Consider the following 13,481-nt stretch of genomic DNA (forward strand, 5'->3'; position numbering starts at 1 on the left):
CATTAGATCTTACAGTGCTGAAATGGTCTCAGTGGAAAGATGGCTGTCAAGAGGCTCTTGTTAAGGAATGGGAACAGGGAGAAAATGCTTACCTGTGCCAAATTACACAAGAACTTGAGTGAAAATCAGTGCTAACAGGTCTTATGCAGTGATAAATCCAAATTTGGCTCAATGAGTTGCCAGGAGAGGTTGAGTTTCAACAGCCATCTGTAAGTGGAGACCTTTTCATGCTTTGAGGCTGTGTTTCACCCAGTGATGTTGGGGATATTGTCAAAACTTGATCAAATTACGGATGCAGATAAGTATGGTCAGAATTTGAACTAGCATTCAATACCATCGGGCAAGCAGCAGATTGATAATGGCCTAATTCTTCAGCATGACAATGATCCCAAACACACTTTATGTACAATAAAAGCACACCTGGATAGAAAAACAGACAATGGAGCACTTGGTTTGACACCCCCCCCCCCCCCCCCCCCCCAAGAGATGCTGCAACTATTACAAGGATGACCCAAGACTTTTGCACAGTATAACACCATATAAAATTATTCAACTCATGCTGTATGTACATAACGCCTCCTTAAATAACAGACAACAACTCAAGTACTTAGTATCGAATGTTCGCTCTTCACAGTAATCCTTCTCCCAGAGACAGTTCACAGATGCATTGCTCTGCATGCCAATGTTTATTCTACATGCTCCAAGTAGTTTAAGTTCCTTACATACGGTCTACAGTTCATTTAGAAACACCAGTTAACCCAATATGCATGAGAAAAATCATCACAGGCACAGGGAGAACATGCAAACTCTACACACAATGATCCCAACCAGGGCTTAAACCAGTAACCTTGTTGTTGTGAGGCAAAAGCGCTAACCAGCCTAGCGCCTTACCGTCCACATGTGAGGAAACAACAGAAAATATTAACAAAAATAACTGTTCCAAAGACACATGAATCATATAACTTCACCAAGAGAAAATACATTTTATATAGATAATTATAATTTATTATAATTACTTACAAATAAATAAATAAATAAATACAATTTTAAAAATAGAAGATGCATGTAAATGTCATGAAAAGGTTTTTAATTGGATTTATAACCAAATATTCTCTAAATGAAAGGCTCCTTTAGCATCGGTTGCACTGCGCTTAATCAAAATTAGTAAAAGTTCTCATGCTAACAGGCTAGGATACACTGTCTGTTAGCATGGTTCATGTTAAACAAATGAGAAAACTATGTTATGGAGTTGTAGGTGGTTTGTGACAGGGTCAGGCTAGCTGTTTGCTCCTGCCTTCAGATTTACTAACTCTTGACTGCAATTGCATTAAAAAAAAACAAACAAATACAAGAGACTAATATTGATCATCTAAGTTACAAAATATTCCCTCAGGAATTTTTTTTTAACATATCAAATAAATAACTACTCTTTCCTTGAATGTACTTTAGAAAGCATCAGTAGTGCAAACTGACGTCTGGAGAGTTGGAGGTATTCAGCTAAAGAAAATTTGTGTGGGTCTGTAGCATGGTTAATCCACTGATGTACGTTTGGCTTTTAGTCTTGAATGAATGGCAGTGTAACATTTTGTGAGCAGCAGTGAGATACAGGGCTTCCTCCCACTCAGTAATGTGTCTCTGACAGTCTGTTCGCCCAGAGCTATGGGAGGAGGAAGAGTTGGGAGATAAGTTTTAAAAGTAGCTGCAGCAACCTGACTTCTCCTTCTGTGCCTCAATATATTCATGAATCTGGAACTTGGGTTCACTGGGATGCTGGATGGCCCGATGCTTCAACTCCCTGAAGAACAGAACAAGGCATATTTTAGAAGATAACACTGATATTGATAGAATTATTCTACTGCAGAGGATTGTGGTAAGAAAACACATGAAAATAGTAGTGGACTACTTAAGAATAAATCCCTTGCAATAAATACGTTAAATTATATAGTACTAAGGGAATTGAAACATTTCTTTATAATGAATCCTGGAATTTTCTGAAAATATATACTATGTTCAGCAAAGATGTGAGATAAAATTGAGCGATGTGAAAAAACAATCTCAAATTCAGTAGTAACAACTTTGCTGCTGTCATATGAAAATGAAATTAGTGGCAGAAGAAGAAAAGCAAAGCAAATGATAATAATTTATCTTTGTTTAGTCCCATTACATGACTTCTTGTTGGCTCAAACAAGGACCATTTCAGATCATACACATCTATAGTTTATGGACTGTTCAAAAGCTACTGTGTGACATCTGTGTCATACTTGGCCACAGCAGTGAAGGCCAGATCTACATTGACCCCTGTCTTGGCACTTGTCTCCATGAAAGGAACTGAGTACTCCTGAACACACAAAGAGAGCACAACACAGTAAGTAGCAGATTAAACGCTATCAGTTCTGTTTTTATGGAAGTAAATAAAATACTCACTCTGGCCAGCCTCTCTCCTTCATCTCTCCTGATCGCTCGGTCACTGCTCATGTCGGCCTGATAAACACACATTAGTTTAGGATTTTAGGAAAGACTTGGTGCAGAAAAATAAACACATTTAAACTATTAAGTAAAAAAAACAATGTACATCTTGATACAGCTATTTTTTTTTAAAGCTGAACAAAACCATGCACAGGTATGAGTATTTACATTTTTAGACTTCATAATATACAAGATCAATCAGGATATTTCTAAAGGAAAACATATCTTGTGGAATTTTCAGTGTTTGCTACCACTATTCAATGTTGAAGAGTAGATCATGTAATAAAACTAGTAGTCTAACACGTTTGTAGTAGTTTGCTGGTAGTTCAGATACTTTTATACACGCATAGTGATTGAAGTAGTGCAGCGACTGTACATTTGATTAAATTTACACTGTTTTTTGTGAGGACTTGTAAATTTAATATATAACAAAATGTGATACAGCATCATATATGTTATATATAGCTTTTAAAAATGTTATTATTACTAAGCTACCTACGATGTGGCGCCACTCACATTTTTATCATTGCATTCATATTGTTACATATACTTAAACCCGACACTTGAACCCAAAGCAGCACTATCACTTTGCTCTAACTCTTTTATAACTCGTTTACATTATCTTTACAAAATGCCCTGATCCAGAAACTGCTCTGTCTTCAGCACAGATCATATCCTTCTTTTGCACTTTTTGCTCCACATGCTAAGCTTCTCAAACAATTTCCTCTTACCTTGTTGCCCAGCAACATGATGACTACATTGCTCTGTGCATACTCGTGGATCTCTGTTAACCAAGCCTGAAGCAAGAGACATACAAACACACTCATAAATAAATCTTTAACTGTAGCACATTTTCATATTTTCCCAGGGTACAAACACAGACTTACCCTAATGTTGTCAAAAGATGATTTGCTGGTGATGTCATACAAAAGGAGCAAAGCTTTGGAAAGAGAACCAACAAAAATTGAGTGCCAATGTAACACCTGTGATGCTGTGATATGGATTAGGGTTTGTATCGCCTCACCGTGTGCATCTCTGTAATACGCATGTGTCACGCTTCTGAACCTTTCCTGTCCTGCTGTGTCCCATATCTGAAACAGAAAAGAACTGGCCTGTTTCCACTTGGCTACTTCTTATTTTCACTTATAATGGTGATGCCCAAGAGGAAACCAGCCACTACTCTAAAAATAGAGTGCTATTGTGTAAGCACATCAACTTTGCACTGGAACTGATTTACTTACTGACCTGCAGTTTGACCTTTACGTTATCCACAGTCACCACTTTATTCTGAGAGAGGTAGAAACAGAAGAACAGTACGAGCAGCTAGTAGAACAAATTAAAAATGCAAAGTACAAAGACAAGTTATCTATGTTTGTCAATAGTTGTGGCTTTATTTCTTCAGATTTTGAAATATATGTTTAGTGAGAGAGGCAATGTACAACTACCTCAAACCTCCATTCCTTTTAATGGTCAGCAGGGGGTGACTCATGTTGCAAAAAGAAGTCACAACGTATAAAAACTTATGGGAAAGAAAACCCTCCCACTTGCTTCATTTAATACTATATTAAATCGTTGCAAACTTCAGAATTGTTTTAAAAAATATTTCTAAATTTCACCATTTAAGATTTCAGCGGGGTGGTTCTAATTACATTCTCATGTCATTAATGTAGATAGTATTAAAGATAGATGTAGCTTTAAGGCTTGGAAAGTGAAACATGTAGGTGCAAAAACACATCTAAGTCCAATGACTGTAAGGAAATGTTTCCCTGGCCCTGACGTCCTATATTGAATAATCTGCTTGGCCCATTTTGTAAATTTTCATCAATCAAGTGATAAGTTTCACAAAGGAGGATACTCCCGGTGAATTACTTTTCAATCACAAGTCATTAGCCAATGAGAACCATCCCTTTCTCATCACATCTGGTTTCAAAACACCAAGACAGAAAGGGTCATCTTGAGGCTTGATAATAAGAACTTACAAACCAGTGAGTGACGTCACACTAGCTACTGCCTGTGCTCATTACAACCTCTCTTCTGCATTGATTTTAATGGCACTGAGTGGCAAATGTGAATCATCAGCTTTTTATCGAAATGAGCAAACTCTAAAGAGGATGGAAAGTATTCATTTGCAGATTATACATATAAGTTGTATAATCTGCATATATATATAAAACGGAGACAGACTGGTGACCTGTCCAAGGTGTACCCCACCTCTCACACAATGACACTTAGGTTGCCTCCTCCCACACTGCTAATGTCTGAAATGCCAGAGGCAAATCTAAAACCATGGATAAATAAAAGCCAGTCCAATTTCATAAAAAAAAAAAATTGTTCCAAGCACTCACTGTGAATCCGATGCCCACTGTGGCAGAGAATGAGCCAGGGATGAACTTGCCCTGATCAAACTGCACCAGCAGAGATGTCTTCCCCACACCACTGTCCCCAACCAGGATTGTCTGTAGGAAAACACATAAAATCCCACAGTTAAATTTCTTACCTCTATATATATGGTCTAAGTATATGGTAGAGGCACAGAGTAAGCTGTGGTGACCCCTAGTGATACGGGAGCAGCAGGAAGTAGCCTGGCTGCAGTCTCAATTGGCCTTGAAAATCTCTTTATGGTTGAATGCTTGCAATCATTTCATAATTTTCAGTTGTGAGTCAACATCTGTGTCATGGTCGACAATTCTGTTTCCAAGCAGCACCGACATTTTCTTTTCTAAGAGCTTGGCAGTGTACCACTATTACCGCATGACTCACAAGCCAGAGGAGATAACCTTCAAGACAATGGAATCAATGAAAGGCAGCATTCACACATCCAACTTAGTCACCAGGACCATCAGTCAATATTTCATTGTCTACTGCGCTTTAATTTCAGTCACACCAGGGTACCCACCACCTCCACACCCACAAAGTGTCCTTTAACTGTGGCAGATTAAGTAAGTGCGACACAGTCAAGCTGTTCTCTGCTCTCTTCAAGGAGTGATCTGGGAGTTTTGATGCAGGCTATGTGGCTGTTATCTTGTGACAGCCAAATGACTACATTTTATCCTGTAGTGAAATATATTATAAATATTATTGCCAGAAGAAAAATGCAGTAAATAATGCAGTAAGCCACAAGAATGATGGATTTCTTCAATCGTTATGTGGTTATGTTTAGGAAGAGACAACTAAAAGGATTGTAGATTGTAAAGACAGGCAATGAAAAGACCTGTGTTTGAACGTTTGTTCTTGAAAGCTTTAAAAATCGCAGAAAGGCTAAACCTAAATTTTTTAAGCATAGGTTAGGGTATATTGGCTACATATAAGTTTTGAATAAAATATATGTAAATATTTTGGTAACCCTTTGCAAGGCAAAGGAAATGCCATCTTTAAGAAACTCAGTGCCGAAATCAATGCCAATCTTTGTTCTTTGCCAAATTCACATTCTTTCCTCTCTGTGGCACCAGGGTAGTTCTTCATTTACACCCAAATGCATTTTATAGAGTGGCAGGTTGAGACAATAAAAATCTTAATTATGTTTATAGAAAGAAAGTTAGGCATAAAAAATAGACTTCCATTCATTAACTCTCATGAAAGAACCTTCATCTTCACACTCTTAGATTTCACCTTAATACACATTCAGTAATGTATTTTATGCACTAATTAGCTGCAGTGGCCGTTAATCACTGGGGTAGAATACTAGAAGAGCTACTGGGCTGGAGCATCCACTACAGTTGCTTTATGATTCAAATGCAGATGTGCTGTCAGAAGTGGTCTTCACTTGATGTCTAGTAATAGTAACCATGGAAATGTAATAAAGTGGTCTTAAAAAGGCAACAAAACTTTCAACCAGTCCTGTCTTGATAAAACTCAGGAGTACTCATTGTCATTGTGGCCAAATATTGTGTGAAAAGACAGTAAATGTGATTATCGCTCTTGGTCAGATATGCACAAGTAGGCCTGCCTTAAAATTGCACTGAATGACAAATGGCCCAGGGGTTAAAGCGCTGAGTTTTTCAGTGCTGCTTTAATAATAGCAGGTGAGTTTTCTGGCATGCTAAACTAATAGAAAAAGGTTCATAAATTGGGATAGAATGCATAAAGTTCTTGAACTTGAACTTGATCTGATGATGAGCAGTTTGTAAAGAACTAAGACAAATCAAGAAAAAAGTGAAGGCATGACACTCATCAGATAAACCAGGCAGTGGTTGAACTCAATTTTGCCTCAAGGCTTTATGAATGATCAGGGATAAATAAAAGAAGTGGGGGGAATGGAGGAAAGGATTAGAGCTGAGAAGCTAAAGCAGCTTTTGTAGCCTCATTTGATTTCAGCATATGGAGGATTTTTAGAAAAGAGTTACATCCCAGTGTGCTGGATTAAATATGGATACTGCCTCATCAGTCATCCAGTGAATTTTCATATCAGCTTTACTCAGGAGTCACCAGCAAATTCACTTCCTTATTCTTCCTTTGAAATACACCTTGTACAGAGAGGCTTTACATGTATTCTGCTTTTCCAGTTTACTGTGTCCTGAAAGGTGGGGAGCCGCACAGTAAAACTCACAGCATAAACCTAAGGAAATTTGTATCTGGTTTTTCTTTGATGTAATAATGCTTTTAGGCAATAAATTTGATAGCTTTGAAAAATCTGTTTATTTCTCCTTAAATAGTGCCACAAAAATGCATATGCATTTTGAGTAGCAGAGTTGAGTGTGTGGGTTGTGTACATCAAAAACCAAATCTTCTCTGCCAACGTCAAACAGATTATTCTGCTATTGACTCTTATTTTGAGTTTCTGGTACTCCAGGTGCTGATAACCAGGTACCCAGTTGGTGCCTGATTAGGGCTCTTTTTCTAAAGAGTGGAAGTCTACTCCTGATGGCTGTTGGTAAGACTGCAGGTCAAACTTTCTAACATCTGCCAGTACACTACTTCGTAGGGACATAGGAAGTGGTGTACTGGATATACCACATTTCACTGATCACATTAACTCAGTAGAAAAATTATTTCAGGCTCACCACAGATGATATGAAAAATGACAGGTTAGCCTTCTTAGACTGTGAGATTTCCATCAGTAATGGGGACATTTGAAAGTTGATGTGTACCATAAACCTACGCTTACGGATCATTATTTAAGGCTTGTGCTTCTGCTTCATCCACTGAAGCACAAACTGGGTGTCATCAGGATGGTACAACGCAGAACGAACACCATCCCCACAGATACAGATATCTCTGAATTGAAGAGGGTGCCTAAGGGTACATCTTTGACCATCTTATAATGCTGTGATTGCAGCCATTCCCCAACTCTCTGTGAATGGTACTCATGGCCATTAATCAATGGTTTTTGATCAGTGGTTGTTGATCACATTAACGATCAAGAAACTGACCTGACAGTCCATTTTTCACCATTGATTCTAGTTTCGGTCATTATGCACATGTACTGTTTATAAAGTTGGGGAAATCTGCAGTCAGCTGAGACTGAAGAAGTCACTTGGATGAGTGAGGAAATGTTTCTCCCACTGAAAACGCCACGTCCAGATGAACAGAATTAACTTTTTGGGATGTGGAAGATACATCCGTCTTTTACATGCAGTCTGTGATCACATAAGCCACTGACTGCATCTAAATCTGAAGACAATAATTTATTTAAATATTTTGATCTGATCCTGCTGTGATTCAGCTGTATCACTTCCCTCTTTACTGGACATAACTGAGAGTGTGTAACATAATGCCTCCATGTGTACATGTGAAGATGGAATTAGTGCTGAGAAAAAAAAAACATACTCATTGTACTCACTACACACGTACATGTGGTGATGCTACTAAATTGTAGTTAGCCGAGAAGTGAGACTGTCTCATGAAACCCCTCTAGAGACAGGAGGTAATGAGGCGAATGCACCACAGATGTTTGGGAATTACACACTGATGATGTATATTGTGTATATGTGTTGTAGTGCGCGAGAGAAAGAAGAATTAGATTTCTCTCATCTCTGTGGTTCACAGGCAGATTGCTAAGTGCCTGCAAATTTCCTTTCTAGCCTCAGTATGAGCTTCTGTGGAGGTTACTGAGGCAATAAGCATGGGATGTCTTTTTACAAGTCGTTGGAGTAACAGCATTAGGGGATGGGGTGAATTTAGAGTGATACAATTCTCTGAAATGTCACTTTTCTCTTCCTGGAGCATGTGCAGTATTGACCAGAATGTAATTTAGCTTGACAGTTTCCAAATTGCCACTGATTTAAGCTTTGATATACTGCACAGCTGGGGTTTGAAACCACAGAACAACAGGCGATAAAGTCACTGTTTCCAATACTAAAAGTCAATGTGCCCTGCAATCTGTAAGACCAAGTGTTTGTTTTTTTAGACAAATTAAAGTCCTGTATCCACCTTTTTAGTTCTGTTTTGGTCTGCCGCTATTTAGCTAAACACTCAACCAGCTAGTTGATAGTGATGTCTGCTTTTTTGTGGTGGACAGGTAGCTACCATGGTTTTACTACACTTACAGACTTTTTTAAAATGAAAAAAAAAGAAAAAAAAGTGCTTTGCAGCTTTAAAAATGTGTCTTTTGGATGAGGGCCATGGAGAGAATGGAAAAAACAGGAAACCACTGCGAGATACAAAAGAATGCAATGTTTTTGTGGGTATTAATGTGAAATATTGGCAGTAAGAAAAAATACAAAACCACTCTGTCTGTAAAGATGTCTCTAAGCTAATCTTTCCAAAAATATTACAAAAGCAGTATTAGGTTGACTTTATTAAAAATGTCATCTGGGACAACTGTGAGTATTGAAGGGAGAATTAATAACAGAACGGAATCCACAAAGCAACTGTAACCATTTCAGCTTCATGAGTAAGTACTGGCCTCACCAACGAGCTCTTAAAAAGAGCCTTTTTTGTTGTGTAATTAGAACTCCTCCTGGGAGGAAAAGGTAAGGCAGAGTGAAAGCCTGAGAAGAGTGAGTACAAAAGATAGGATAAACCTTTATTAGTCCCTTTATTATTTATATTGGCAAAGGAAGGGCAAAAAGGCAAGACTGACTTTTTCAAGTTCACTTGAAATTACTCTTCTTGATTTAGACACAAAGAACACGGTGTATTCTTAGAATATGACCCCTTTCAGTGCACCTGCTTCCCTGACACTACAAGTCTGTGTGTGGTGTGTATATGTGTGAGCTGATATAACAGTCACATGTTAGAATTGCATCTATCTTTGTGAAGACTCGCACTGCATTCCTTAGCCCTTTACAGCCAAACAATGCCGAGTAAATCTACACACAAAATCCACCCCATGACAGTGATGATGGTTTTTGGAGTGTTTGGGAGTAAATTTATTAAAACTTAAATACTTAAAATATCTTTTTACACAAGTATTCACAACCTTTTTTATGATTGAAATTCATTTGAAATTATTAGGAAAATCACAAACGTTTCTGCATAAGGTCTTATAGCTGGCAGTGCACAGAATGTATTTGTTATGGCAGTGACGCAGACCACATGTGCATGTGTGTGCACATGCATGAGAATGGTAAAGAGGTACATCCAGACTTTTCATAAAATAAAAATATTAAATATATATAAAATAAAAAAGTTATTTCATTTTCAATTTCACAAATTATAATTGTGTTGTTTGAACAATAATCGGCTGCTTCCCAGCCCAAGTCTATGTAAGGAAACTCTGAATTGCATTTAAAAGATAGGCTTTGTCTGAGCCCGCCATCTTCAAAGAGTAAGCCTGGTCCTCCGTAATGCTGTCCATCACCACCTCTGCACCCAGCTTGGTGGAGATATCAGTGCTTTGTGTGCTGCAGCAGTGCTTCCACCTAGGTCAGTCAATGGCAGGGCCCGGCCTGCTCTAATTCATTTCATGTTTAATTCTACCTTCCTTTAGGGTCTGCATTTTGGTCCCAACCAATCACATTCCACACTAAGATGACACATACACATGCCTTTAGACTTCAGAGAGATGAAGTGAATTTGATTCTGTTAATTTCCCAGAGACTCTCTCTATAAACTTAAAAATAAGTGTATGCCTAACCTTGCCAATAACCCTGAACCTAAACCAAGGGTGCACCCAATGATCTGGGACATTTATGAGTGCAAACATAAATAAATAAGTAGCAAGATTATAATAAATTTCTAAGGCAATTAAAGGCAGCTAGTTAAAGGGAATACATTTTTGACTTTACCGGATAGTTTTATTTTAAAGTTTATGTCTTATCAGTTGAATCAGAGTATTGATGTGCTAATTCTGCTCAGTTGCTATATCTAAAAAGAGAGAAATTAGAACATAGCAGGCTGGAGGCCAGATGCTTATCAGAAGAAAGATATGCCATTTGAATGACATGACTCCTCCAGACTGAAGGGAAATGGTTTCTGCAACACAGCTCTGAAATACAATGTGACATTTCACTGAAGCCTAAAGGGAGCTCCTCTTTTATCTTTGTTCCATCAACAGTGAGGTCAAATGGGAGCACCAGGAAGGATTCAGTGGTTCTCTTTAAATCCAGACATTAATGTAACTTAACTGCTTGCTGCGAGCGCAATTAAGCTTTTTGAATGACAAATGGCTATATTGTACAGTTTTTGTGACAACAGTCAAAACAGGATCACATTCACTCTGACATTTTAGTGTGTTTGTGTATTTTAGTGTGTTTGAGTTATGGAATTTAAGGTGTCAGAAATAAATTAGTGTATTTACTGTTGTATTTATGGGTTATTTGAGCTTTGGGTCGCAGTAAGGAGAAACTGAAAGTGTACTTGTCAACTAAAATTTGAGTTTGAAATGTAATTTTATTCTACAGCACTTTTTGGTGATCAACACCTAAATGTGAGGATTGCTTTGGGAATTTGGCGTTTGGTTAAGACATTTTTTCAAAGAAAGTGACCTCTTTTAAAGCTTTCCTGCCCTGACAGCAGGAAGTAATCGGCTCATATGTGAAGGGGGACCTTCTTGTAAGCTGACAGCTCATCTCATAAGGAATTAAGTGATTTGACACACATTAGGGCTGGAAACAGACCAACTATAAATTGCATCTGAATGTAAATCAGCACCACGTGAGCGCAAATCCGGTCAAGGACCGGGATGCTGCGGGGTTTAGAAACGTTTCCTCACATTTCACCAGTAATAAACAAGAAGAAATAAACAAGAAGCAAAATCACGTGAAAAAAACGCGCAGCAAGTAAGTGCATAAAAGTGCTCCTGGCTATGAAACCTGTTGTTGTATCATGATGACCATATGGTCGTACCTTGTGCACCAACTCCTCGTCATATGTTGGAGGTGGTGGAGTCATTGCCTGGCTCTCGGTTGTCTCTTTGGATCCGTAAGTACTGTCTGGTTGGATCTCCGGGTAATCCGTGGTGTAGTATGCCGAGATCGGCTCCATTGACTCCATCCGCTCCATCCTGAGAGTCCTTCACTTCACAGGCTTCTTTATGACAGCGTCGAGGGTTCCGGAGGAAATAAAAAGCTGGTAAACCTCGCACTCTCGCTTCAGCCGACTCGTCGTCTCACAGCCCTCAGCTCGCTTTCTTCTCTCCTCCTCTCTTCTCCGACAGTCCACGCTGTTTAACTGGCTCCTCCTTTACAGTGAATCACAGTCTGTGGGCTTCTGCCTACATCACTCCACATGATGGTATGTCGTGATTCACGCACATCACGCTGCATGAGTGGTCAGAGGATGGACCGAGAAGGATTGAATGGCTGTCACTTTTTTTTGTTGTGGTGGTTTTTCTTTCAAGAGTTCAGATATTCGATCTATAAAGTTCGACATCATTTATTTTACCCAGTGCTTTGGATCTCTGTGTATATTTCCAAAACAATGATATTATACTATGATATTAAAAAACGGAGACGAATGTATGTTCCGTTTAATTATAGTTGTTTTAGTAGAAATAACAATGAGACAGGATAAGATAACAAATGTTTCATTTGGGAAATTCTGTTAAAGTAGTTGAAAATTATTATTATTAGTGTTATTATTATTCATTCATTTCCTTTCATCCCTTATGAAAGGAGAGGCGAAAAATGCCATAATTCATTGTGATGTCCCTGAGTTCATGAAAAAAACCCTACTTGTTAAGATGTTGTCTGCCCTGAAGAACATAAATCTATAAGGTTAATTATAATCAATTAATAATGTTTGTTTTTGTATTGTAGGCTTTAGGATTATTCAGTTCAGTTCAGTGACTGTTATTGCATTTATAGAAATCCTAGGGAGGAGGAAATGAGTTGGTCAATTGGATCACAACAGGCAGGGCAAATTATTGTGATACTGCATATTGCAAATTTTCTGCAATATCACACTGAGATCTACTAATAATGCACTATAATTTATTTACAAAGATGGAGCCAGTTCACTTTAGAAATAAACAGCATTCTGCCCAGAGCTGCACATATTAGCAGCTCAAAATTCAGCAGACCTGAAGGGGAAATGTAAGGAAGGGAGTGGAAGGCCTACTAGCCAAATAATCCAGTGTAAATTCAGGTTTCAACATATGTTTCCCTCTGAAAACAGCATGAGAGGAGAATAAAGGAGAATCAATATGCTTTTGATTTAAGGGCTAATTTTTCTGATATAATCAATGGGCACAGTGCAAAAGGTTCTGTGTAATTTATCCAGAGGAGGGCTTTATTATTTCAATAAGGAGAGGCCATTAGAAAGAATGAACATGATTTATTGATGTAGAGAATAAAGATAGAGATATTTGGTGGTTAGACTCCAATGGCCTGACTCAGTGGAACAGAACCCCAGGTGTGATAGGGATTAGAGGAGGACCCCCCAGAGTCTAGACGCTGGTGGTGGAGATGAAGACAGTGGCTTAGATGGAACCTAAGTGATGAGAGGCGGTGATGAGGAGGGGGTGGGCTGCACGAAGGCATCTGCAAAGGAGAATGACAGATTCAAAGTATGTGGCACGAATGCTGATTGGCCTGAAAAAGGCCGGGAGAAGATGATTGGACTAGACCAGGGATGTCACAAACAGCTTGACAGTGCGGGAAAGTGGAAGTGATGTCAAGCTTAGATTTAGTCGG

At 38.5% G+C, this 13,481-nt stretch overlaps 1 protein-coding gene across 1 annotated transcript; it reads right to left on the reverse strand.

The window, feature by feature from the left end:
- Positions 1–607: 607 nt before the first annotated feature.
- LOC113027724 (ras-related protein Rab-37-like) lies at positions 608–12,045 on the reverse strand. Its single transcript, XM_026177456.2, has 9 exons — positions 11,695–12,045; positions 4,812–4,922; positions 3,712–3,753; positions 3,491–3,557; positions 3,354–3,406; positions 3,198–3,263; positions 2,425–2,481; positions 2,262–2,338; positions 608–1,795 (listed from the first exon to the last, which is right to left on the reverse strand). The coding sequence occupies exons 1-9, from the start codon at positions 11,848–11,850 to the stop codon at positions 1,690–1,692; spliced, it is 735 nt and encodes a 244-aa protein (XP_026033241.1). The 5' UTR covers positions 11,851–12,045; the 3' UTR covers positions 608–1,689.
- Positions 12,046–13,481: the final 1,436 nt, after the last annotated feature.

Source organism: Astatotilapia calliptera, chromosome 8, assembly GCF_964374335.1.
Source record: "Astatotilapia calliptera chromosome 8, fAstCal68.1, whole genome shotgun sequence".
Lineage (NCBI taxonomy): Eukaryota > Metazoa > Chordata > Actinopteri > Cichliformes > Cichlidae > Astatotilapia > Astatotilapia calliptera.

Coding starts and splice junctions, on each gene's coding strand:
- LOC113027724 (XM_026177456.2), bottom strand. CDS start 11,850: ATGGAGCGGATGGAGTCAATGGAGCCGATCTCGGCATACTACACCACG. Junction 4,923..11,694: donor ACGAGGAGTTGGTGCACAAG/GTACGACCATAT, acceptor GTTTTCCTACAG/ACAATCCTGGTTGGGGACAG. Junction 1,796..2,261: donor GCCTTCACTGCTGTGGCCAA/GTATGACACAGA, acceptor TCTGTTCTTCAG/GGAGTTGAAGCATCGGGCCA.